The sequence below is a fragment of the Lutra lutra genome, chromosome 16, assembly GCF_902655055.1.
Source record: "Lutra lutra chromosome 16, mLutLut1.2, whole genome shotgun sequence".
Taxonomy (NCBI): domain Eukaryota; kingdom Metazoa; phylum Chordata; class Mammalia; order Carnivora; family Mustelidae; genus Lutra; species Lutra lutra.
Genome location: NC_062293.1, coordinates 46667414 through 46694679, shown reverse-complemented (window position 1 = coordinate 46694679; position 27266 = coordinate 46667414). Strand labels below are relative to the sequence as shown.

The 27266-nt window shown below is 53.3% G+C and overlaps 1 protein-coding gene across 4 annotated transcripts in view; it reads right to left on the bottom strand.

Annotated features, from left to right (window-relative positions):
* The window catches only part of RAP1GAP2 (RAP1 GTPase activating protein 2), a 264858-nt gene that overhangs the window by 201715 nt on the left and 35877 nt on the right, over nucleotides 1-27266 (bottom strand). For 2 of the 4 annotated variants that reach the window (XR_007123396.1, XM_047707371.1), the window contains exon 4: nucleotides 1177-1212. Coding sequence is in view for 3 of the 4 variants with exons in the window: in XM_047707371.1 (XP_047563327.1) it covers nucleotides 1177-1212 (36 nt within the window). In the remaining variant the exon portion in view is untranslated. Of the gene's footprint in view, nucleotides 1-1176; nucleotides 1213-5135; nucleotides 5282-24201; nucleotides 24395-27266 lie in introns of those variants that run through there. The other 2 variants (XM_047707373.1, XM_047707378.1) reach the window with 2 other exon arrangements.

Here is a 27266-nt window from a genome sequence, read left to right as displayed (position 1 = left end):
CACCAACTCTACAAAGAGACAGAAAGCTCTCAGAAAGGAGGGACTGTTTGCATGCACTCCTGCCCTGCTAACCGTTCACTATCACCCTTCTGAGCAAAACAGTCCAAAGTGGGAAGCCTCATGCCCTGTATTCCAACCTTCAAGAGCAACTCTGCCTTGCCCAGGGACCTGTGCCCAGGGACTACACAGCCAATGCTAGCACCAGATGGCACGTAGAGGGCAGCTGGCCCAGAAAACCTTTCAGCTGAGATGGAGGGTTACAAGCAGGAAAAGCTGCCTCTGAAGGAGAACACTCATTGGAGGAATTCTTCATGCACAAGCTAATTCACATATGGCAGGATAATATTTTGGGCTAGCGACCAATGCTATATTTTCCCTCCTAGAATTCCCTTCCTTTTCAATTCACTCAACTAGAGCAGAAGGTTGGTCACTCACTACCCAGGGAAGGGATGGAGATGGAAGCTGATTTTGTTAAAGTCTGAAGGGGAAAGGGGTCAGGGTGCAAACAAAATGGTTTGCCCAGAAACACCTGGAAAAGGAGCAAAGACGGTGATGGGAAGAGGAGAGAGGTGTGTCTGCTCAGGGCTTCCCAGACAGATGAGCAGACGTATGGCCAAGCACGAGAGACAACTTCCAGACCCCAGATCTGTTGTTGAAGCCTCAGAGACACCCAGGGCAGGGCTCACAGGATGACATCTGTGTGGTAACAGATGAGTCAATGACCAACTGACCACACGCACGTGCACGAGCACATGCACATGCACACACACTGGGGTGTTCCATGAAGTTCTAGAACTCTGTGGCCCAATTTTCCAGGTAGGTAGGAATGTCAGAAAGCCTGATGGAACTGGGGCTTCACATAATAATCAAGACAATAGGAAATATAATTATCTTTCTTACGCCCCCAAGTTGTGACCTAGAAGGCACTGCTATACACATTACCATCAATCTGGCCCCTGCTGTTTCCAGTCCAGCATCTCCCTTCTTCAGATGCCCCAGGAATCAAGTGCCTGGTCCATCCTTTCCAGCCCAAAACCCCTAAGACTGAGATGGAGACTCTGACAAACACAACAGCCCCATTCATGTCTCCCACAACTCAGGGGGAAATGAGGTCCCCAGGGGACCTCTGGCCTACCATCATCTCCGATCACTACATAACAGGAAGTGGCTACTTACTTGACCTTTAGGCTCGCCAGCATGGTCTTGTCGATCCTGCCAAGAGAAAAGCAAAGGCTTTGGTCAGTGCTGAGGCTGAAGGCTCCCACCCAGTACATGCAGGGGAGGTGGTCCCTGGCAGTCCAGACCACCAAGCCAACAGGGTCCTTCAGGGGACAACCACTGCTCGACAGGGGAGCTCTCCTCCAGCCCAGGAAGGAGGGCTGGACCCACACATAACCCTGTGAGGCAGGTACTGCTATTCCTCCCATTTTAGAGATGGGGAAACAGAGGCTCAGAAGGATAACATCATTGGCCCAGTCTGAATCCGGGTTCTGACTCCACACCCAGAGATCGCAAGCACTGTGTAGATGGCATTTCTCTTCATTACACCCACTCCACAAGAGAAGACTGCAAGCCAGCTCCATCGGTCACTGGCACCTAGGCATTCAACACAATGATACTTCCTGGGCTTCTGCTCTGAAAAGATGCCAGCACCAGGGACCCCTCTCCCTGCCCTGCTCCCAGAGCTGCCAGTCCGAGCGAGGAGACAGACCCCACCCCTGAGACAGAAACCCAACAGCAGGCTCCAGAATGCATGGGCAAGTGTGATCTGTCGTGCATGGGGCTCAGAGCAGAGAGGATCACATTCACGGCAGACTGTCCTGGCAGCCAGCTCCTCCACCCCAGCCTGCACCCACCCTTGCTGGAAGACAAGGCAGGGCTGCTAAGCTTCTATTTTTACCCTCTGCATATGCCAGCCCTTATGGCTGGTAAAAGAGGCCCCCTCCTCTCTGCAGAGACAGAAAGGTGGGCAAGATTCCCACTGTCAATGTCTCCTCTTGCTTAGGGATCACGACCACCAGTGTCACCCCCCCATGTCACCACCAGCCCATGTCATCAACACCACCTTGTCACCACCATCAGTGTCACCACACCATGTCCCATCACCATCAGTGTCACCATCACCACCCCATGTCATCACATTCAGCGTCACCACACTCCCCACCCCATGTCAGCACTACTGCCATGTCAGCACTACTGCCATGTCAGCATGACCATCAGTGCCACATCCAGGATGCCTTCAGTCACCCTCTCAGGCAGCTCAGCTTTGCCACAGGCTTCCTATGAGGCAATGTTGGAACGGGAGCAGTGTCAGGGCCACACGGGGAGGACACAGAGCTGCCCCAGCAATCACAAGCCAGCACCAAGCCCTTGAGCTGGGAAGCAAGATCCTTTTGCTCTGAGTAAACTCCCAGCACCTTCTGATCTTGGTCCCCAGCAGCAAAACAAGCCACACCCCAAGGCTCCCAACCCAGGTCCCTCCCAGCTTCTTCTCCACTGTGTCCTGGGCCCCTTTCATGGAGCCTCCACAACTGGTCCCCAAGGGTCTCATGAGGCCCCATCCCTCTGGCATGCAGACATTCCTCTTATCCCATTCTGCCCACCAGATGGGGGTAGGGTGACTCCAGGGGCAGATCCCCACATTCTGCTATAAAATTTGTAGCCCAGAGCTACCTAATTGTAACCCCCAATAACAAGCCCTTACACTTTCTTTTCTGGAGGAATCTCTTTTAATTGCTACAACATCTCTCCGTTGTGGATAAGGCGGAAATCACCCACTTTCCCATGGGGAAACTGAGACCCAGAGAGGGGAAGCATCCTGCCTGAGTTCTTCAGAGTCAAGGGGGGGGGCCAGCACTTAGGAGCAGGACTCCTAGTGTGGCACCCTCTTAACCCAACCACCCACCACCTGGTGGCACTGTGGGTCACAGGAACCCCAGGCTCGACACCCACACCCACACCCAGTCAGCAGTCTCTCCACAGGGTCCCACGCTAGGATGCGGCCCTGGGAGGGCGGGGCCAATGGCCTTGGCAGGACTGAGAGTACAGACACAGCAGCAGCCTGTGTCACTGGGCTTCTCTCTTTCAGAAAGCCAGACTCCCCAGATTCTCCCTGGCGCCTTCTCTCCTCCCCACCACCTGTCCGCCCCACCCCATTCCCTCTCCTCACCATGTCCACCCCTGATGCCAGTGGTTCTCCACCCTGGCATCCAATGGAGCTTCTAGAATACCAGTCTCCTGAGATTCTGGTCACAGTCTGGAGGGGACCACGGCTCCAGAAATCTGTCCTTTAGTCTCCAACCCACCCAGCTGGTGTCCATCTCCAGATGATGCCTACTCTAAAGATTTTTTTTTAACTTGACAGACAGAGATCACAAGTAGGCAGAGAGGCAGGCAGAGAGAAAGAGGGAGAAGCAGGCTCCCCGCTGAGCAGGGATCCCGATGCGGGGCTCGATCCCAGGACCCTGAGATCATGACCTGAGCCAAAGGCAGAGGGTTTAACCCACTGAGCCACCCAGGTGCCCCCAGATGATGCCTACTCTAACCCACCAACCCCACCAGGAAGCCCTGCTGTCCCCTCAAACTCAATGAGGCCGATAACCAGATGCCTGTCGTGGGCAAAAAAACATGTCACGTAGTCACTCCATAAGCGTGGACTGAGCACACACGATGTGCCACGCACACCTTCCTGGTCTGCTTCACACCTCCCAGAGAAGCATGGCTCTCAGACAGAAAGCCTCTCATGGCCCCGAGCCCCGCCCTATAGTGATCCCAGCCAGCCTGACTAGGAAGCAGATGAGGTGATTCGAACCCAGAGCCCACACTCAGCACAGTAACCCCTTGGCCCCAGGGGAGGGAGGGGGCGTCAGGGGGGGTGCCCATGAGTAGGCCCCAGGCTGCCCTGTGCCAGCCCTAGCACCATGTCATCCTCACTCTCCCCATCTGCCAAACACACAGCACCCGCAACTCCTTCCTGCCGGAGGATGGATGGCAAAGTGCTTTTGGAGAGAAGGGAGAGGAAAGTCAAAGTCTGTACACACACAGAAGCGTAACCAGCCAGAAGAGCAGACGGAGCCCACTGCTTCCCAGCCCTGGCGGCCCCTCCTTCTCTCCCTTGCCTCAGTGTCCCCCCACTCAGCCCACCAGGCTCCATACCAGGGCACCCCAAGCCACCCTCCCAGCAGCAGTGGGAACCTTTCCTCTGACAACGCCCCAGGCCCAGAAGCTGAAAGGAAACCGATAATGAAAACCACGAGACCCCGCTCCCCAGCTGAGGAGAAGCTGCCAACAGCTGGTAACCAGAGACAAGTCTTTGACCTCAGTCTCCCCATTTTCTGGCCCCCTAGTGAGGGAAGAGCCTCTCCCTTGTTCTGCATGGAAGCCTAGTGGCCTCAAGGACCAGGCAAGAGGCTGGAGCACAAAGCCAGCGGCTCAGGCTCAGATGGAGCTGGGATTGGCTGCTCGTGGTGGGAGGAGGGGTATCTGGACACAGGCCTGCCCGTCCCTCGCAGCTCACCCCCACAGCGGTCCAGTGGGCCACAGACACCCCCATCACAAAGTCACACACACACACACACACACACACACACACACACACATACACACACACACACACACACAGATGATGCAGATAGCACACACACACGGACAGGAGCACACAAAGCTACAGACGACCAGAGGAGCCAACACCTGCTCAGAAACGCAGAGTGCACACGTGGTCACATGCCGCACACACCTACGCAGCCAGCCACACGCTTCATACACGGCCACCCAGACGGGCAGCTGCAGGCATGCCACACACAAGCACGCACACAACCACGATCATCACAGAGGCGCCGAAACACACACGGGAGCACACGACAAGACACATTCAACCCCACCCCTCCAGCGAGCTCATGCTGGCACCAGCTCCAACATTGTGGGTCCCCTAGATCCTGCTCCAGGGACGGCAAGGAGAAGCTTGCTGTCTGATACCCCACCATCTCCACCAGCCCCTGCATCTCAGACACCCACCTCCCCACAGGTCTCAGGCACAACCCGAGTCCCCTCACCACCCCCCAGGCGGCCGCAGCAGATGCAAGACTTCCCAGCTGGGTTTGCTCCCATCCCTGCGGCTGCCCTCCTCTGCCACCTACCATCCAAAGCCCCCAAAGGAGACGCTGCGCTTCCTGCGAAACATGGTTGTAGCCGGGGGGCCCCGGGTCCCGGCAACGTCCCCGGGGCTGTTGGCAAAAGGACTGTGGCGCAGCCGGGTCGGTGGGGCCACAGGCTGAGAGCGGGACACCCGGTGTGGCACCTCCCCTGTCGCCTGCCCCCCAAGCCCAGCACTTCCTGTGGGTGAGGCCGCAGGGCTGGGAGGTGTGTCCTGCCCCCCAGGAGGCACCGAGACAGCCAGCAGGGGAGTTCGCAGAGGGCAGCTTCCCCACGCCCAGAGGAACCCGCAGCTCCGGAAGGGGCTCGGCGGGCAGATTGCACCACAGCCGGACTTGGCAGCTCGGTCCCACACAGCCCCAGCTTCCCAGAACCCAAAGGAGGGCGAGGCATAGGCACACACAAACGTGCCTGTGAGGGAGATAGAGAGCCGGCTGGAAGGCTTGGGAGCCTTGCAGACAGGCCACTCACACCCACTCCCCTGAGCTGCCGGAGACGGGACCGCTGCCTTCCTGCTCCCGCAGGGCTCCGCACACGCCAGCTGAAGCAGCCCCACGCCTGCACACTCATGGGCACTCACAGGAGCACAGGGGCACACACACGCATGCATACGTATCCATGCACGGGCACAGTGGTGTGCTCACGCAAGCATCCTCAGACACCCACATACACACACACACAGGCACGACACACTCCCGTGCAAGTCCACACAGACCTTGCTCAACAGTGATACCTGCGTGTAGATCTCATGTCCGCATCTCCCCACAAGACACAGGCTCACACAGGGAGGGAGACCCACGTGCATACGCCCAGGCACACACTCAGACTGCACACACGCCCACGTACCCACGCAGAGGCACAGACCCCTTCAAGGGTCTAGACAGAGGTCAGCGGGGTCACCCTTCGTGCTGGTGATAGTGGGGGTGGGAGGGTGGCCCATGTGGGCGAGTGGGTTTCTTTCCTGCTGGAACTCAGCTCTGCGTGCACCCATGCCAACCGTGCGGGGTATGCAGTAGGTTCTCACTAATGACAGCCCAAGGAAGGGTGCGGCACACCCGCTAGCACCGGCCTGAGTGGGAAGGACCACAACCGGGTGCCGGGCCCCTGCCCTGCCCTCAAGCAGTGCAGAAAGGGAAATACAGTTGCCGTGGCCTTTTTCACTGGCCCACCCTCCCCACAGCTTCCTGTTTGAGACCCACGGCCACTCTGGGCGTCAGATGGGTGGGGCCGCCCCCAGGTCATAGACAAAGGACACAGGCGTTTCTATTTTCTGGACTCCTCCACAGCAGGAAAGGCCACTCAGGTGGTGAGTAGCCCCCTAGATGGGCCACAGGACCAGCCACAGGGCCCAGCCCAGTTCCGATCCATGAGCGGTAAGTACGGGGTCCTTTCGTTGAAAGGACCTGCTGGCCTCTCGGCAGAAGCCTGGCGGTCCTCGGTTCCGCTGCATACTCCACCCCGCCTTCACCAGGGAAGGATGGACGGTGTGGCCCACCCTCTGGGGTTGCACCAGACCAATGGCTTCCCACTGGATGTCCACTCCACATCCAGATCTCTCCCCACACTGCACCCACCCCACACCCAGGAGCTGCTTGGCAGAAAGCGTGGATGCTTGGGGTCCTGCCAGCCCCGCGTCCATGAGGCCTCCCTCTGGGTAAAACAGCTCTGTGCCCCCTGCACCCCCAGAAGGAGCCCCGGGCCAGCCCAGCTAAGCAGGGTGCCTGCCCTGCCGGCCACAGTGACGCACTCAGGAGTGGGCAGGAGAACACTGCGGACCTCACTCCCAGAACACAGCCCCCTCCTGCCAAGGCTGCTAAACCACAGGATGGACGCACAGTACATAGGAGAGTGGGGGAGAGAACAGGAGAAAGCGGGTCTTCGGGACATCAAACTCCTGGAGCAGCCAGCCTCTGGGCATGCAAGAGCCTGACATATATCCCATTATCCCTAAAGCCAACAGGAGCTGGATTCCTCTCACTCTCCACTGAGGAAGTCCCAACTAAGATCAAGAGCTCGGTGGGTGCAGGGGTGCAGGCGAGAAAAGCCAGCGGGCCGCTCAGCCCACCCCTCCCCACGCCAACTCCAGTCCTAGGCCCACCACGGCTCCGGGTACAGAGAGCGCCAGGTGAGAGCTGGGGCTGGGTGCCACACGAGTGACTAATAACACAATTCCTGTTGCAAATTACTTCCTTTTTTTAATCAATTAGTGGGAGATCATAGTGAACCCATCACTGAAGCCCATCATGTGCCATCTTTCATGTGGGAGAGAATGAAGTGGGGTCATCCCAACAATCTGGGGCGCTTCCAACCACACGTCAGCTAATCTCACCTGTGTACACACGTGACCCTGTTTTCATGTTATCCATCACCTGGGGGAAGAGGCGGACTACAGATGCTCTCACGCAGGCCCTCCTAGTAGACAGAGACAACTGGGCGAACACTGGGTGAGAGACCACAGCCCAGGATTGCTGCAGGCCCAGGCCCAAGCATCCGGAGGTCAGCAGTGCGGCCCAGGGACCCGACAGGAAGCAGCATTTCAAGGCCCCTGCTGCTGCCACCTGGAGGCTGGATTCTCCTACTTGGGGTTCTGGTCTCTTACATGGTAACCACAAAAGACAGGGCGCTTTGTGACTCAGACCCCAGGCCCAGGACCAGCAATGGCCTGGCGGCATCAGCAGGAAGGAGCACAGAACTCACAGTGTCCTGGATGTCCTCAAAGCCACTCAGACCCGGGAATCTTGGAGAGTCCAGACAGACCCATGCCTTTCTGACTCCTCAGAGTGAGGGCCCGGAGACAGAGAAGTGAGGTTCCCAGATGGCTTATATTTTACTCTCTGAGCTCTAGAGGGAGCTGAGAGCCAATCTAGAGCATCTCCCACTTTCCCTTCCTCAGCTCCAGTCTCCCGAGCCTTATAGCCGTGTGACCTTCAGCAAGTCACCTAACCTGGGAGGCCTCAGTTTCCCCCTCTGTATTGTGGAGGCTGCCACCACAGCTTACAGGATTAAGTGCAGGGCTCCCACACCATTATGGGAGCTGTTATAACTAGAATCTATTACAATCCCGCCCCCTCCCCTGGTCCTGCTCAGCTTCCTGTTGCCCCCGCTCTGACCCCTCACTTCCTGTTCTGTAGGGGCGTGGGTGGCAAGGGGTCCATACACTCTCTGGGAAAGACCATGAGTCAGAGAAAAGAGAAGCACGCTGTGAGCCAGGCCCAGCCCTCCTACCCCCACCATGCACAGCCCAGCTTCCTCCCAGACCTCCGCTGACTCAGACGGCCAAGCCGTCAGAATGGAGACAAGGACAAGCCACGGGGATGGGGAAGCCAAGAGCAGCGCCTGTATCTGGGAGCTTCCTATGGGCGGTGCCAACCTAACCGCTTAGCTCCTCTTGGTCTCACAGCCACCTCTGAGATAACACCACTGTTACCCCATTTTACAGATGAGGACACTGACGCACAGAAATATCAAGGAACTTGACAAAATTTGCCCAGCACAATGGTAGCCAAGTTAGGTAGGATGCTGGAGACTGAGTTATCAGTCATTGTCCTATATGACGCTCTGCACTGGTGCCGATGGCCAAATCAACCTACACAAGGGCCCAATTCGTGCAGCACCCATTTTACAGACAGGAAAACTAAGGACCTGGAAGCACAGCACAGCTCAACAGCTACAAGGACGAAGTCAGAAAGAGCAAGTCCCAGTAACCTTCTAATACCAGGCGAGACGGGCTCCTTCCCTCCTGAGCTTGCTCCTTGCCCCATCCACAGAGCCAGCTTAGGGTCACCAAATCACAAGGCCCTGGTTTCTGTGCTGGAGGCCTGTGGGTGTTCCTGGTCCAGGTGACAGACAAGTTCCAGCCAGAGCCTTAAGCCCAGGACAGAGCTCCAGGGGACCCACCCAGCTATCCAGGCTTTAGAGGGATGTGGAGCTGAGAACGCCAGCTGGGATCAGAGGAGGAAGCAGTCTGAGTCCCTGCCAACAGCCCCCGAGCCAGGTCTACAGGTCCTTGGGGGCAGGAGGGAAGAGAGTGACCATGGGGTTTCCTCTGCTTGGACAGCTCTGTCCTCACAGCCACTAGTGGGAGCTGAAAGAGGAGACAAGCTCCTTATCCAGGCATGGGGATGAGCAGTTATGGGAAGCTCAGAAAACAGAGGCCCCTGGAGAAGCAGGCACTATGTCATTAGGCCTAGATCCTCCCCTGTCCACATGGTGTGACCTGGCACCAGCAGTAACCTGCTGTGGCTCAGCTTTCCTCCCAACCTGACCACTGAACCACCCAGAACAGGCCACATACTCCTCAGGGGCTTCCGCTGACCTTTCCTCAAAGGGGAGGCTAGATTCACCCCTGCTTCCTTCATAAGCCAACTGAGGACAAAGGATAGTGGCAGAGAAGGACACTGATCTCCAGGAAAACAGGGTGGAATGGCATTCAGACCCAGCAAACCCGAATTGGTGAGAAATCCACACTTTGGGATGGCGACAAATGCACGTCTAAGATCTGCACTGTGATTTAGGCTGCACTGATCACTTCCCCACACGCGCTATCACAGGGGCCAGACTGAATTTCTCATTGCACAAGTTCTGCAAAGCAAGACGGTGATGAAAATTTGCAAAAGCAATGCTAGCGAAAACCGGACTCCTGACCCCTGACTGCACGGTTTATTCTAACCTGCTCAGTACTGCCTGCCAAGAGAACTGCTCACAACACATGGCTGTGGACTGAACCACCATCAAATGGACCACAACCTAAAAGTGTTTAAACAGGGGTGCCTGGGTGGCTCAGTGGGTTAGGCCGCTGCCTTCGGCTCAGGTCATGATCTCAGAGTCCTGGGATCGAGCCCCGCATTGGGCTCTCCGCTCAGCAGGGAGCCTGCTTCCTCCTCTCTCTCTGCCTGCCTCTCTGCCTGCTTGTGATCTCTCTCTGTCAAATAAATAAATAAAATCTTTAAAAAAAAAAAAAGTGTTTAAACAGGACACCTAGTGGGATCAGTCCACCAGGCATCTGCCTTTGGCTCCAGTCACAGTCCCAGAGTCCTGGGATCGAGCCCCACATCAGGCTCTCTGCTCAGTAGGGTGTCTGCTTCTCCCTCTGCCTGCCTCTCCCCCTACTCACGCTCTCTCTCTCTCTCACTCTCTCTCTGAAATAAATAAAATCTTTTTTAATAAATAAATAAATAAATAAATAAATAAATAAAGTTGTTTAAATAATAACAAGGTACCCCTTTTAGCCATCAGATGGTAAAGGTTAAAAGAAACCTTGACAATGGTATGAGGATATAAGGAAACAGGACTACCAACATTAGTGTAGATATGTGGCAATATCTATCAAAATTTTAAGTGCACACACCGTTCGTGCCAACAGTTTTTCTTTTGTTTTGTTTTTATTTTTTTTTAAAGATTTTATTTATTTATCTGACAGAGAGATCACAAGTAGGCAGAGAGGCAGGCAGAGAGAGAGGAGGAAGCAGGCTCCCTGCCGAGCAGAGAGCCCGACGCGGGGCTCGATCCCAGGACTCCCAGATCATGACCCGAGCCGAAGGCAGCGGCCCAACCCACGGAGCCACCCAGGCGCCCCTGTTTTGTTTTGTTTTTAAAGATTTTGTTTATTTACTTGACAGAGATCACAAGTAGGCAGAGAGGCAGGCAGAGAGAGAGGAGGAAGCAGGCTCCTGCTTAGCAGAGTGCCCAATGCGGGGCTCGATCCCAGGTCCCTGTGCCAAACGCAGAAGCTTTTACCCACTAAGCTACCCAGGTGCCCCTTGTGCCAACAGTTTTGTCTTCAGAGATTTATTCCACATATAAACTCATAGAAGTCGACAAGATCTATGCATACAGATGTTAATCACACCATTGTTTGAAATAGCAAATAACAAAAAAACCTAAATGACCAACATTTAACTAGACTGGAAAATAAGCATAAGATGGGATGCTATGGGGGTGCCTGGGTGGCTCGGTCAGTTAAGCGGCTGCCTTCAGCTCAGGTCATGATCCCAGGGTCTGGGACCAGAGTCCATGTCAGCTCCTTGCTCAGTGGGGAGTCTGCTTCTCCCACTCCCTCGGCTGCTCCCCTGGCTTGTGTTAGCGCATGCGCTCTCTCTCTCTCTCTGTCAAATAAATAAAATCTTAAAAAAAAAAAAAAGATGGAATATTATGGAGCCACTGAAAAGAAGGCAGAATATATGTGTTGCTATATAAAGATAATCTAAGAATTCAAGTTTAAAAAAAAAACAGCTCATATAGTAGGATTTCATTAGTTTAAATAAATACAGAAATTCTTCTGTTTTTTTTTTTTTTTTAAAGAGGGAGAGGGAAGGGGTGGGACAGAGAGAGAATCTTAAGCAGGTTCCAGCCTCAGCATGAGCCTGACCTCACCACCCTGAGATCATGACCTGAGCCAAAATCAAGAGTTGGACGCTTGACCAAATCCCTACACATGCCTGGACAATTTCTGGAATGGAACATAATCAATGGAAGAATGGGACCAGAAGTAGAAATTTGGGGGGAAGGGACTTTTCATTTTATGTTATTTTGTGCTGCTTGTTTTTTGTTCATTTGGGGCTTGGGCGGGGGGTTTGTCATGAACGTGTTATAATTTAAAGAAAAAAATGTTAAATATATGAATGATTTGCTTTTAAAAAAAAAAAAAACAAAAAAAAAAAACAAAGGCAGAAACAGTAGCAGCTACAAAGGCTCATTTCTTTAAAACCTTCTTATGCAGGGCCCCTGGGTGGCTCAGTTGTTAGGGCATCTGCCTTCAGCTCGGGTCATGATTCCAGGGTCCTGGGATCGAGCCCCATATCATGCTCCCTGCTCAACGGGAAGCTTGCTTCTTCCTCTCTCACTCCCCCTGCTTGTGTTTCCTCTCTCGCTGTGTTGTCTCTCTCTGTTAGATAAATAAATAAAATCTTAAAAATAAAGTAAAACCTTCTTATGCTATTTCAAGCGCAAACAGACACTGATCTCAGTCCTGGGACCATCTCTTCTACTCTGAAGGGAACTTTGTCTTGCCCCAGAAAGGGCAGACCAGGCTCTCTTTCGCTGCCTGACTCCAGATGGTTCCTCCATCCTCTCTTCTTTTAAGCAAAGAGTCTGTGCTTTAATCTTAAGAAAACTCAAAGGAGACCAACATACAATTATGCTGGAGGAAATTTGGATCTGGTGTTCATTTTACATGAGTGTATCAAGTTTATGGAAATTCACCCATACCCTTAACATCTGTACACTTTCTGTATGTGTATTATGCTTTAATAAAGAGGTTTGTTTTTTCTTTTTTTTTAAGATTTTATTTATTTATTTGACAGACAAAGATCACAAGTAGGCAGAGAGGCAGGCAGAGAGAGGGGAGGGGGAGAAGCAGGCTCCCTGCTGAGCAGAGAGCCCGATTCGGGGCTCGATCCCAGGACCCTGGGACCATGACCTGAGCTGAAAGCAGAGGCTTTACCAAACTGAGCCACCCAGGCACCCCAAAGAGGTTTGTTTTTTCATACACATGCTTTTTGACCTCTCAATTCTGTTCCCAATTCCACAACCTCCCAAGGAGAAAAATATCAGCCAAGTTTTACCTTCAAGGGTCTCCTCCACACTGCTATCATAACTATGAAACTATGGAAATGACCTAAATTACTGACAGGGTAAATTCAAGAAAGATCCTACCCCCCAACAACTGAGTCCATTCCAGTCAATATAAAGTATAAGTACAGGGGCGCCTGGGTGGCTTAGTGGGTTAAAGCCTCTGCTTTTGGCTCAGGTCATGATCTCAAGGTCCTGGGATGGAGCCCCGCATGGGGGGGGGGGGTCTCTGCTCAGCAGGGAGCCTGCTTCCTCCTCTCTCTCTGCCTGCCTCTCTGCCTACTTGTGATCTCTGTCTGTCAAATAAATAATATTTTAAGAATCTTTTTTAAAAAATAAATAAACAATAAAAAATAAAAGGAAGCAAAAGGAGGCAAGAAAGGGGACAGGCCCAGTGTTATAAGTTACTGGTTTTCAAATGCACTGGGTGTGAGAGTCACCTGGGGCTTAAAATAACATGGGTTCAGGGGCATCTGGGTGGTTCAGTTGTTACACATCTGTCTTGGGCTCAGGTCATGATCCTGGGGTCCCAGGATCAAGTCCCGCTTCGGGCTCCCTGCTCAGAGGGGAGCCTGCTTCTCCCTCTCCCACTCCCCCTGCTTGTGTTCCCTCTCTGGCTGTCTCTGTCAGATAAATAAAAAATCTCTTTTTTATTTTTTTTAATTAACAAAAATAAATAAATAAACAAATAACACAGGTTCAAAGCCCAGTGCTGTTGCTTACCAGCAGTGTGACCCTGGGCAAGTCCTTCAACTTCTGTGTCTCAGACCAGACTCCCCATCTATAAGGGGTGAGGGGTATATGAAGCCTTTAGAGGGGTACCCAGCATAGACCTACATGTGTGTTAGCCCGTGGGACTGCTAAAATCCTGACTCCATCATTCTGGGTTAGGGCCAGGGAATCTGCATGCTTAACAAACTCCCCTGACAGCTCTGGCTCTGGCCCAGTGAGGAACACTGGAAGGAAATCCACTACAACGCTCCCATTATCTCTGGTGGCACTGAAACTATCTGCAGGAAGTCTTGGGCACAAGAACTGTCTGAGGGAGATCTCTCTAAAGGAGATCACAGAGCCCCCTCTTCCAACTCTGTCCATCCTCCATTCTCCATTCGGCTGGGTCACTCCCAACCCTCTCCTACACCTGCAGAGACTCTCCTGAATTGGCCGGAGTGTGGGCGTCAGCACCCTCTGCAGGCAACTCTGGGTAGTGCAAGTAGGAAAGGGGGCACCTCGCTTCTATTTCTTGGATGGCAGCCATACTGCCCCCTGGCATAAGGGACTGGGGGCTGGGGGAAGCCTATGTCTTGCAGGAAGGAGATAAGCAACAACCGCCTGGTGTCAGAACACACAGGTTCCAGCCCTGGCTCTGACGTTAAATATAGCTGAGGAGAAACCACTTCAGCACCCTCCAACTCCGTTTTTTTTCATCTGTAAAGAGTAACGGCACTCATTTCTCGAGACTCTCCCGTGAACCAGTTATATCATACTTTCTACTTTATTTTATCCTGGCCACAACCACATTCTCTCTCCTGGTGAGGAAATGGAGCCAGAGAGAAGTTAAGGAACTTGCCCAAGGTCACAGGGCTGGTGGTGGGTGGCAGTGACAGGATTCAAACCCAGAGGCCCGGCCTGTAACTCATCTGCCATTCCTAGAGAGAACAAGGGCAGCATTAGACCTGAGCTAGCGCCAGGCTGGGCACAAGAAAACAGATTCTTCCTGGGCCCCCACCAGTGCCGAGCTGAGGAGCAGCCCCAGCCTGGGCCAGGAGGAGCACACCCTGGGATTCCTCCCCAGGGCCTGACAGATGGGCTGGGGAGGGAGCCTTCTAGCAGAGGAACAGTGACTCAGGTGGAGGCAGGTAGGAGGGAGGACTCTCCTCTGAGAGGCAAGGCGCTCCCTAAAACACAGCATGCTCACGATGTACTTATCATGATCCCCTGAATAAAGATGGCGGTCCTACATATCAGATAAAGGGCTAGTGTCCAAAATCTATAAAGAACTTAGCAAACTCAACACCCAAAGAACAAATAATCCAATCAAGAAATGGGCAGAGGACATGAACAGACATTTCTGCAAAGAAGACATCCAGATGGCCAACAGACACATGAAAAAGTGCTCCATATCACTCGGCATCAGGGAAATACAAATCAAAACCACCATGAGATATCACCTCACACCAGTCAGAATGGCTAAAATTAACAAGTCAGGAAATGACAGATGCTGGCGAGGATGCGGAGAAAGGGGAACCCTCCTACACTGTTGGTGGGAATGCAAGCTGGTGCAACCACTCTGGAAAACAGCATGGAGGTTCCTCAAAATGTTGAAAATAGAGCTACCCTATGACCCTGCAATTGCACTGCTGGGTATTTACCCTAAAGATACAAACGTAGTGATCCGAAGGGGCACGTGCACCCGAATGTTTATAGCAGCAATGTCTACAATAGCCAAACTATGGAAAGAACCTAGATGTCCATCTACAGACGAATGGATAAAGAAGATGTGGTATATATACACAATGGAATACTATGCAGCCATCAAAAGAAATGAAATCTTGCCATTTGCGACGACGTGGATGGAACTAGAGGGTATCATGCTTAGCGAAATAAGTCAATCGGAGAAAGACAACTATCATATGATCTCCCTGATATGAGGGAGAGGAGATGCAACATGGGGGGTTGAGGGGGTAGGAGAAAAGTAAATGAAACAAGATGGGATTGGGAGGGAGACAAACCATAAGTGACTCTTAATCTCACAAAACAAACTGAGGGTTGATGGGGGGAGGGGGTTGGGAGAGGGGGTGGGGTTATGGATATCGGGGAGGGTATGTGCTATGGTGAGTGTTGTGAAGTGTGTAAACCTGGCGATTCGCAGACCTGTACCCCTGGGGATAAAAATATATGTTTATAAAGCTGTAAAAAAAAAAAAAAAGAAAGAAAGAAAGGATGAATCCCCAAGTTTTGTAGCAACATGGACGGGACTGGAAGAGATTATGCTGAGTGAAATAAGTCAAGCAGAGAGAGTCAATTACCATATGGTTTCACTTATTTGTGGATCATAACAAATAGCATGGAGGACAAGGGGAGATGGAGAGGAGAAGGGAGTTGAGGGAAATTGGAAGGGGAGGTGAACCATGAGAGACTATGGACTCTGAAAAACGATCTGAGAATTTTGAAGGGGTGGGGGGTGGGAGGTTGGGGGCACCAGGTGGTGGGTATTGTAGAGGGCACGGATTGCATGGAGCACTGGGTGTGGTGCAAAAATAATGAATACTGTTATGCTGAAAAAAATTAAAAAATTAAAAAAAAAAAAAAAAAAAAAAAGATGGCGGTCCTAGTGGGGCTTGGCCTCCCAGGCCCAGAGAAATCCTGCTGGAGTCCCAGCCTTGTGACATCGCCATCAATACTTGTCCCTTGCCCCTTTGAAGGGAGCACGCCTAACTAAGGATGACACAACAAATGGAGACAAGCAAGGCCTTTTCCACTCAAAGTCCCCTCTTCTGTCCCACTGCTAGGCCCACCCTCAAGAGGCCTCTGAACAGTGAGGTGCCACCTGTACTGCACACAGATGGGTGGGAAATTGGGTCTGGATCCCTCAGCGTGGTGAAAGCCTGAACCAATGCCCCACTTGGGGCCGGGGGATCTCTAGGTGGAACTATAGTCCCTGCTAAAGAAACAACCCAAACAAGTAGATGCTAATGTTGTCCCCAATTTATAGATGGAAAAACTGGGGCACAGAGAGACTAAGTAACTGGCTCAAGGTCACACTCTTAGGATGTAACTGTGGCAGATGGGTCATATTTTCCAAAGACAGCCACACCATCCCACAATGCAGCCCCATCCCACTCGCTCTTATTGCCATGGAACACTGACCCCCTCCATTGAGAGGTGGCATCTCCGTTCCCTCCTCCTGGATCCGTGTGGGTCTGGGACTACGGCAGGAGCAATGCTGCATTGTCTCTGAGACCAGGTAAGAAAAGGCAAAATAGCTTCTGCTGGCTCTTTCCTGGGATTCTTGCCCCTTAACCCAGCCACCGTGCTGAGAGGAAACCCAAACTAGCACAGGGGGAGGTGGCCTTTGCGACAAGAAGACAGAGCCCACAGAGAAGCCTGTGTAGTAAGGAACTGCATCCTCAAGCCAAGAGCCAGCATTAAATGCCAGACATGAGCAATTGAGCCTTCAGACCATTCTGATCCCTGCTCTGAGCCACCCCAGACGATGACCGCTCTGCCCCAAGTGCAGATTCCGGAGCAAAATAAATGCTGCCTCTGTTTTCAGCCGTGAGCTTGTGAACAGTTTGTGATGCAGTATGAAATAACCAGAAGAGAGGCAGAGCCAGAACTGAACCCAGCAAGCCAGCTCCAGAGCCTGTGCCCCTAGCCAGCCGGCGATGGTCTCTGCCGCCTGAGAGACAGCACAGAGCGGGTGAAAGCCTGGGCCTTGAGGCAGACGTATCTTCATATACTCATTCACTCATTCATTCATTCATTCAACACGTGCTTATTTACTGCATCCCGAGATAGTGTGATTTATAAGAAATACATGTTTGGTCTTTGTCTACCGTTCCTGGCTCACAGCTTCCCAAACCTTTGGAATTTCATAAGCCGAGAGTGATAACAGTGTCCTGTCATGTGAATGAGGTGACTTTTAGAAGCACCAAGGGTTGGAGGCTGGTTGCCAAGAGAACCAGTCATGTGATCAGAGGGTTGGAACTTTTAGTCCCACCCCTGACCTCCAGAGAGCTGAAGAGGAGCAGGAGACTGATTCAATCGCCAATGGCTAATTTAATCAATTGCTACGTAAGGAAGCCTCCATAAACATGCACAAGGACAGGGCTGGGAGAACGTCCGGGTTGGTGAACATGTGGAGAATGGGGAGAGAGCATACCCTCTCCCCTCTCCCCACACACTGTCCCACACACCTCTTCCACCTGCCTATTCCTGACTTAACATCCTTTCATAATAAATGGGTAATCTAGTAAGGAAAATAAACTCTGAGTTCGGGAGCTGCTCTAGCAAATTACCCCAACCTGAGGAGGAGGAGGTCCTGGGAACCTCTTTTGTACTGTCAGGGCACAGGACAACCTGGGCTTGTGACTAGCCCTTCAGTTGGACTGAACCCTTCACCTGTGGAACACGTGGCTATCTCTGGGTGGGTCATGTCAGAATCGAGTTGAATTCTCATTATCCCTGTTGGTGTCCAAAAATTGTTTCATTATATATATGGGGAGACCTACCCATCCAATCACAACCACACACACACACACACAATGGAATTGGTCTCAGACCATCCCTACTATGTTCCAGGCTCTGCTAGTGCTGAGGATAGAATGGTGAACAAGGTAGATCCCTGCCCCACAGGGAATGGGAGGGAGGAGGTGAAAGAGGAAAACTGGTAGGATCCAAAAGGGCCTGGGTGTGTGAAGAGCCCTGTTTGGAGAGGGTGACTGGGACAACCGCTCTGAAGGGGAGATGGCAAGGATAAACAGTTCAGCTTTGTGAAGAGTGAGAGGAACAGCAGCAAACGTAAAGGACAGAGCTGGCGGGCTCCACTACTTACTAGCTATGTGATCTCGGGGAAGTGACCCAGCCTCTCTGAGCCTCTACTTCTTCATAAGATGGGGATACTTTCAGAACCCACCTCATAGCATTGCTCTGAGGAGCCAAGGAGCTAACACATGGATGGTGTGCAGTCCAGGACCTGGCTCAGGAAGAGCTCCAGAAATATAAATGATTGTGGTGACAGGAATTACTTGAGGCGAAGGGCCCCCGTGGAATGCCCAGAGCCCCCAGAGACCACTCTGCTCCCTATCAGAAACTGTTGGCCACAGCAACCAGGAGGTGGACAGTAGGGGGGCCTCCCACGGCCGCACTGATACTCGGGCCTCTGGGTGGCGGGGGGGAGGGTTCAAGTGTGTGGGGCATGCACACACTTCCCTGAAGCATGCTGACACATACAGCCAGGCTTCAGCCCACCCCCTGCAGCCGTTCCTGACTCATCTCCTCAATCCAGGGCTCATCCACCTGCCACTGGATGTTCAGAGCTCAAAGGCTGGGGCTGGAAGGTGCACCAATTATCCCTCCCAGGCCCTGCCCCAAAGGCAATGCCCCTTCCCCACCCCGAGTCAGTGGGGAAGAAGCAACTCCCTCAAGGCAGAGGGAGGTACAAGGACAGGAAACTTGGAGAGAGGACAGAGCACTGCAAGGCAGAAGACTCACGAGCCACAGGGGGCCAGGCAGTCATGCTGGGGCCAAGTATCACCAGCCATCAAACCTGCATCTTTGGGGCACCTGGGTGGCTCAGTGGGTTAAGCCTCTGCCTTCGGCTCAGGTCATGATCTCAGGGTCCTGGGATCGAGCCCCGCATTGGGCTCTCTGCTCAGCAGTGAGCCTGCTTCCTCCTCTCTCTGCCTGCCTCTCTGCCTACTTGTGATCTCTCTCTCTCTCTCTCTCTCTGTCAAATAAATAAATAAAATTAAAAAAAAAAAAACCTGCATCTTTGAGGACTCTGTAGGGCGCCCAGTGGGTGGCCGACATGCATACCCAGGGGAAAGCACAGGAACATACAACAAAGCACAACAATGTACACAGGGACACACACATACAGAGATGTGCAGCAACGTGCCCTCCAGACACGTGTGCACAGCTTCCTGTGCCCAGCCACCTGTCCCTCCCCTCCCGCTCTTGCTCACTACTGGTCATCTCATCGGCAAGGTCCCCCAGGGGCCTGTGCCTGCTGCCATCTGCTGACCCAGACCTGGCAGGACCCAGCCAGCAGACCCAGCATAATTCAGGAAGCAGGCTGCCAGCCCTGGATCAGAACTAGGGAAGGGGACGGGAAACCAGCTGGCTCTGAGACCCCAGCACGGCCAGGGCCAGGGGCTCAGCACATTCTGCTTTCAGGCCAAGTCCCCCAGAGCCCAAGCCTTGCCTTGGGGTCCCACCTGCCATGGGAGCCCCTGTGGCAGGTGGAAAGGAATCCCCCTTATAACTATACACAAGCCCTGAAGGATTGTGGCAAGCAGAGCAAAATAAAAAATAAATAAAAAAAAATAAAAACCAACTACAGCATCGCTGGTTAAGATCAGACATGAAGCAGAACTTTCCACTAGAGAAGCACCAAAGCACTCAGAGAAAGGTGTGGGCAAGAAGAGACAGCCATGTGGCTCCATAAAGAAGTCCTCTTTAAAAAGGGAGGAGGTGGGGACGCCTGGGTGGCTCAGTCAGTTAATGCAACTGAAAATGTTTTTCAAAACTAAAAAAAAAAAAAAAAAAAAAGGCAAGCATCTGCCTTCAGCTCAGGTCATGATCCCAGGGACCTAGGACCGAGTTCCGCATCAGACACCCTGCTCAGCAAGGAGCCTGCTTCTCCCCACTGCCTGCCGCTCCCCCCGCTTGTGCGCTCTGTCTCCCTGAAAAATAAATAGATAAAATCTTTAAAAAACAATAATAATAAATAAAAAGGGAGGAGGTAGATACACCACCATTACTGATTTTTTTTTACTACATTTATTAAAAACAAAAGGAGTCCCAAATCGCAGAGGTCAGAGAGATCTTTAAATGGCTGTAAATGAAGATAGTGGCTGCTGAACATCCCTGGCCTGGGCTGTGTGGGACCTTGCCTGCAGGCAGAGGGATGGATGAAGTGACCTTTGGGCTGCCGGCCTGAGCTGCCTGGGCATGAGCACGAGGCAGCTAGACACTGTCTCCACTGGTGCCGTCTCCCTGAGGGGGTGGCATGTTTCTCAGAAACAGTGGGTAGGCTAGGGACACCAGGGCCACCACGGTACAAAGCCTTGGCAGAAGCACATCCTCAACAGGATACAAATGTCTGCAGACAGCATCTCAGCTGCCAGAGCAGGTGGTATGGCCAGAGAGAGGCTGGGAGCCACTTGGGGGGCAAAGGAGGATGAGGAGGCCAAATCTAGGTGCCCCACCCTGAAATACGAAGAACCTGCCCGGCTTATGTCCTGGGACCACCAACTAATTCTCAACCACGGTCATCCCTCATCTCATGTTAACCCCCGTCGCTCTCCCAGAGGCCCAGCCTGTCCCTGCCACCTCAGGCACCAGGCTGCCCACCTCGCCCCACAGGCCTGGCTCCTCCTCACTCTTGGCCATCCCTTCCCTTCCCTCTCTGCTATTTTCTTTCCCCTTCTTCCATCCCCTGTACTGAACTCCCCACTGACTGTGGCCCAGACCAGTGCCCACCACCATCTGCCAACTCCACACGCCAGCACCTGCCCTCCTGCCACTCCTCTTCCAAGAACTTGCTTCAAGCCGCCCACACCCCTCGAGTCCCACTGCCCGCTGCCAGGGACAAGCCCAGCAAGAGGCACGTCCGAGCAGCCGGCCCAGGGGCAGGGCGAGCTGGCTCCAGTCCATAGACTGCACTGCAGGACATTACAGGGGATCTGGGAGATGGGGCCACAGCTCCAGAAGGAACTGCCCAGGGCAGGTGTCTGGCCCTGGAACCCCAGATTCTACTGCCAGGGGCCAGGGGCGGGGAGGGGGGGGACATATTTAGAGGTCACTTAATCCACCTCCTCCCCCACTTAAGTGAATGAGTGTCTGAGCTCCCTACAATGGGCGATCTTCCCAACTATACGGAAATACATTTAAGGACGCATTGCCAGGTTCAAAAATTTAATAAATACCTTATTTAATGCTGATAATCCCCGTAAGAAAACTGAGGCTCAGAGAAGACAGGTAATTTGCCCAAGGTCATGCAGCATGTTGGATACCTCAGTATGCCACTTCAAACCCTCTCTGCCCCATTTCTTACTCCAGCCACTTCAGCAACAACCAACCTTCTGCAGCCTTGGAGCTGCAGCGCATGCAAAACTTCACCAAGGGCTTCGTGGGGCCTTCTACGAGGCTGCAGTGTGGGACGCCCTCAAGAACCCACTTGGGCCTCACACAGGTACGGCCTGGAGGCATGTGGGAGTTCCTGTCCACGGAGTCATCCTGCCCAGTGGGGAAGAGAGCTGATAGATGAACACTTCCCTGTCTCTCTCCGCAATGGGGCAGTTCTGAAATGCATTCCAATAAGGCTCCTCAGGAGACTGCCCAGGACAGACTGGTGGTCAAAAAAATAACGTACTCTGGGGCTCCTGAGTGGCTCAGTCAGTTAAGCATTCAACTGTTGGTTTCTGCTCAGGTCATGATCTCAGGGTCATGGGATAGATCCCCATACCAGGCTCTGCACTCAGAGCCTGCTTGAGATTCTCTCTGCCCCACCCCTCACACTCATTCTCTCTCTCCTTAAAATAAATAAATCTTTTTAGAAAATGCATCCTTGGGGCACCTGGGTGGCTCAGTCAGTTAAGCATCTGCCTTTGGCTCAGGTCATGATCTTGGGGTCCTGGGATGGAGCTCCATGTTGTCAGGCTCCCTGCTGCAGGGGGAGTCTGCTTCTTCTTCCCCCTCTACTTCTCCCCATGCTAATGTGCACACACACTCTGTCTCTGACTCAAATAAATAAAATCTTTTCTTTTAAATTCATCCTTTTACTGCTTTCCCCTTTTCTATTTTTTTTTTGTAAACTCTACATCCAACATGGGGCTTGAACTCACAACCCCCAGATCAAGAGTCCCATAGTCCCATGCTCCATAAACTAAGCCAATCAGCCACCCTTTGCTTTCCCTTTTTCCCCTTCATGCCCTCTGCCACATCCTTGTTTCCCAAGACCACTTCCCAAACAAACCGCCATACACAAGCCTTTCTCTCAGCTTCTGCTTTGGGGGAACACAGGTGGATACACAGTGAGAGGATGGTGGGGCTGGGATACGAACCCAGGTCTGAGTAACAACAGGGCCTTTATGCTTAACCAGCTGATGCTGCTACCACCATCCATCCCTGGGTCCCTTTTCCTTAAGGTTCAAGTCATTCTGAATCACAGCAGCTCAGCCACACTTGCTCCAGAAAACAGGGAGAAAAGGGTATGAGGGTACCTGCAGGATAAGAGTCATCTCTCTGGAACTAAAGCCACCTCCCCCAAATTGCTTCAACACCCTAGGTTGAGCAGGAGTCCCAGCTAGGTATGCCCTGGCCCTACCATCTGTAACATCTGCCTCTATCCAGAAACTTCTGTGGCTCTTCAGCTCCAGTCCCCCATCCCAGCCCCCAAATAGGCCCCCCAAGTGCACCCCCACTCTTCAACATCTTTCAAAGGAGAGGGGACCTCAGGTAGCTTCTTGAAGCCTGAGCAGCCAGAACTAGCAGACACCCACACTGCCCCATCTTGGGACTCAGAAAGCCCAACACACCTGCTTGGAGGTGAGGACAGAGCCTCCCCCCCACCCCCCGGACTCCTGCCCAAGTCACAAAGATGTGATGGGACTTTCCTGGGAGAAATCACTCCTGGGACCTCACAGCCCCGAGTCACTCCTAGCCTCCCTGCCCCATCCCACCCCTACTCTAGCCCCTGTTTGAATCCTCCTTAACCCGTAGCAAAGAGGGGAGTGCTTCTTCCCTCTGCATGGGAAACTGAGGCCTGTGAGGCTTAAGGTAAAGCCAGTGTCGCAAAGCATGAAAGAGTCCTGGCACCCGGCCCAGGACAACCCTATTATTCCCTTAGGGAAGCTGCTCTGAAGGGGACCACTCAACGGAGGCAGATCTCCAGCATTCAGAGCCCAAACCCCACTTGCATATCAATGCCCTTTGGCTTGTTAAGAAGGGTGTAGAGGGAGCTACAGGAAACAGATGAGGAGGAAGAAGGATTTCCCCCCAGCCAGCCTGGTCCAGACACGCAGCATCTGGTCGTGGCAAAACCAAGTGGACTCTACACAGTCCTGAGGTCCCCTGAACACACACCTGCCCTAGCCCCCCACCCAAGGCTGGCTCTGCCACACTCCCTCACTCAGGGCCTCCAGAAATGAAGAGCGGGCTGGTAGCCGGCCCTGCCCCTGAGGTCCATTAAGGCCTCTCCGCCAGCGCCCCGCCATCCTGGCTCCCTTCTCCGCAACAGGCACAGGTTAGAGTGACGATGGGGTGGGGTTTATGCCAGTTGGAGGGAAACACACACACACACACAAAACAAAAACTAACCCAGACTAGCCACAGGGTCCCCCTGGGTTCCTGGCTGTTTCCTTCCGCCACCACCTGTAAACACCCCACCTCTGACCTCCACCTCGGTCAGCTTCTCTAGCCAAAGACTTTGACGGGAGCTGAGCAACGTCTCACTCAGACTCAGACACACACACACACACACACACACCCCGATACGTGATGTGTGTGCGCAATGCCCCACCCGCATGGATTGCCAAGGACAGTCACCCCATCTCCCAAACAGTACCCATTAGGCTTAATTGCCCTGTAGAACCGCACCACAGAGCTCGCACACGTACGAGCTGCATTTCTCTTTGCAAACACACGCATTTACACTCACAACATCCACCCCGATTCCACGTTCAGTCACACCCAGGACTCGCGCCCCGACCCAGGCTGTTTCTGGAATCACCACCCAGTCCCGGACCCACTGACCTTCTCCGACGCACCGCGCCCAGAGCTCACTTCTCGACGTGGACAGAATGTCAACAGTCAGCGGCGGCGGCGGCTCACCCCGCCCGTACGCCCGCAACGGCGGCGTCCTCCTGTCTCCATCCGGACCCAAGCCCCCTCCCGGCGGCGGGCTTCCCTCGCAGCCCGCCCAGCCGCGTGCGCCGTCACCGCGGCGCGCACACGCGCACGGCCGGCCGGCGGCTGCGAACGTACAAAGCTGCGCCCTCCACCCGCCGCGGCCGCCCGCACACCTGGCGGGCGCGCCCCCAGCCGCCCGAGCCGCGCGCCCGCGCCCGCTAGGGGCGCGCCCGGCCCGCTCCCCTCCGCCGCCGGAGACGCCGCGGCCCCGGTCCCGGCGGGGCGGGGCTCGGCCCGGCCCGGCTCCGCTCGCCCCGCACGCCGCTGCGCTCCTGCAGAAGGGGCGCATAGGGAGGGTCGGGGGGCAGGCTGGCGGGGTGGGGGGTGCGGCGGGTCCCGAGCGCGGAGCCCGCAGTTTGGAAGCTCTAGTCGCCGCCGGCGTTAGGAAACTGCCTGAGGCGGCTCCTCGGGAACAAAGGCTCGAGGCGCAGCAGGCGCACCCAAGGGACCCGGGGGAGAGGAGGGAACAGCCCACCAGCCCACAGAAGTTTCTGGAGCGTGGGGCCCCGGGGCTGTGGTGAAGGGAGGTGGGGAAAGATCCATAGGTTCCTGGTCTCCAGCTTTGTGTGGGATGGACCTAGGGAGGAGGTACAGTGTTGACTGGACTTGGAAGTAGGAGGCCTCTGGGATCACCAAACCCCTGAAACTGCCCCTGCTTTGCACCTGGCACCTGGGAGCTTTCCTTCATTCACTCCACAGACTTCCTCCCAGCTTCCCCCAAACCAGGGACACTCCTGAGGTTGAAGGGGTTGAAGAAATGAAGGGGTCCTCTAGGCAGCCTTTGGGATGCCTCAGTCCTTTCCTTGGTAACCTCCACACCAGGCGGCCTCTGGAACATGGCTTGTACGCCTCAGGGATGAGAAGCTCCCTCCCTCAGGAGGCAGCCCACACGGTCCTCAGGCAAATCTAAGTGCTAGAAAGCCATTCTTCTTTTTTTTTTAAGACTTTATTTATTTATTTGACACACAGAGAGAGATCATAAGTAGGCAGAGAAGCAGGCAGAGAGAGAGGGGGAAGCAGGCTCCCTGCTGAGCAGAGAGCCGATGTGGGGCTCGATCCCAGGACCCTGAGATCATGACCCGAGCGGAAGGCAGAGGCTCAAACTACTGAGCCATCCAGGTGCCCCTAGAAAGCCATTCTTGAGCTTCATGGAAATCTGCCTCCCTTCTATCTGCTGACCATAGCATCACCCTGTTGTGGCCACAGTGGCTTTCGGCTTCTAGAATATACTTAGGACCTTGTCATTGCTGTTTCCTGCCCCTGCAATTCTCTTCCATCACATCTCCTGTGTCCCCTTCCCCCATCCACCAGCAGCTTCTCCATATGGCTGCCCCTTGTGTCCTTCAGGACTCATCTTCTCAGAGAGGCCTTCCACCACATCCAAAACCACACACACACACACACACACACACACACACACACACACACACACTGGTCACGCTTTCTCGATGCCCTGTTTTAGCACCTTCAGCACACTGATCGCCATAGGAAATTCTCTTGTCTATGTGTCTGTGGTCTGTCTCCCACTAGAATATGTGCCCCATGGAGGCAGAATCCTTGTCTCACAACGAGGCCCTGCAAAACCAAAGCCTGAGTCAGAGCAGGGTGAAGGAAGAAAGGAAGACAGAGGTGACCAGCCCACAGTCTGAGTCCCTTCAGCAGCTCTATCCATCATCCTGAAATGCAACCTGCTCAGCCATTCCAGGGTCATATCCGGCGCGGTGTTACCAGAGAAAAGGCACTTAGTCCGTGCCCGCCAAACAAATGAACAGAAGAAAGAAACTTCCTATTAGAGGAACCTTCCTCTGAGACTCAGAACGGCAGGACCTTCCCTTCCCCTGCCCTGGACTCTGCCCCAAGCTCTTATAGCCTCGAGATGCAAGCATTTTCTTAAAACCTAAATCATGGGGCTAGACCCCAGTTTCTAGGCAGTCAGAACCCATCAGACACCTCTGAGTCCCTTGTCTCCCTCCAGGACTGGAGGCCAAAATAAATTTCTCATTCATCCCTGTTAAATTGTACCTACTAGATTTGGACTTAGGAATCCAGCCTCCAGGGCACAGTGGATCTCAAGTCTGCCATCTTGTCTGTTGGGGTAGTGCCCCGGTTCCTGCCACCAGCAATGTCACCAGCTCTCCATGTGGAGCAGGATGCGGCCACTGGCAGCCCACTCATCAAACTCAGAACTACAGTCTTCTGCTCTGCCACCATCAACCTACTTTCTAGTCTAGAAAACTAATCGGGAAAGCAAATAAGCTTCCCCCAGAAGGATGGGTTCTCAAGGAATTTACGTGCTGAATTCTCAAATCCTCTCTTTAGAAATCAACTCTGAAATTGACCTGGACAAATCCTGAGTTCCCTATATACAGTTTCTGGAGTTATTTCCTCCTTGTCAAGACAGACATTACCTTAGCTGTCTCCTGCCTTTGGGCATGTGCCTTATTCTCTGAGAGGCAGGGTGTGTGGTGGTTACATGCATAGCAACTTACTAGCTGTTATTTAACACCCGTGCCTCGGTTGAGTCATCTGAAAAATGGGGAGAACAAGAGTACTTAAATCATAGCCTTGTTATGAAGATTAAATCAATTTATTCTGGGGCGCCTGGGTGGCTCAGTGGGTTAAGCCACTGCCTTCGGCTCAGGTCATGATCTCAGGGTCCTGGGATCGAGCCCCACATCGGGCTCTCTGCTCAGCCGGGAGCCTGCTTTCCCCTCTCTCTCTGCCTGCCTCTCTGCCTACTTGTGATCTCTCTCTGTCACATAAAAAAAAAAAAAATTAAATTTAAAAAAAAAATCAATTTATTCTTACAAAGTATTTACACATGACACATAATCAGCACTCAAAACGTTAACTATTAATATTCCGTCATAGAAATTAGTACAGAGTATGGCAGCCCCCTCTTCAACTCT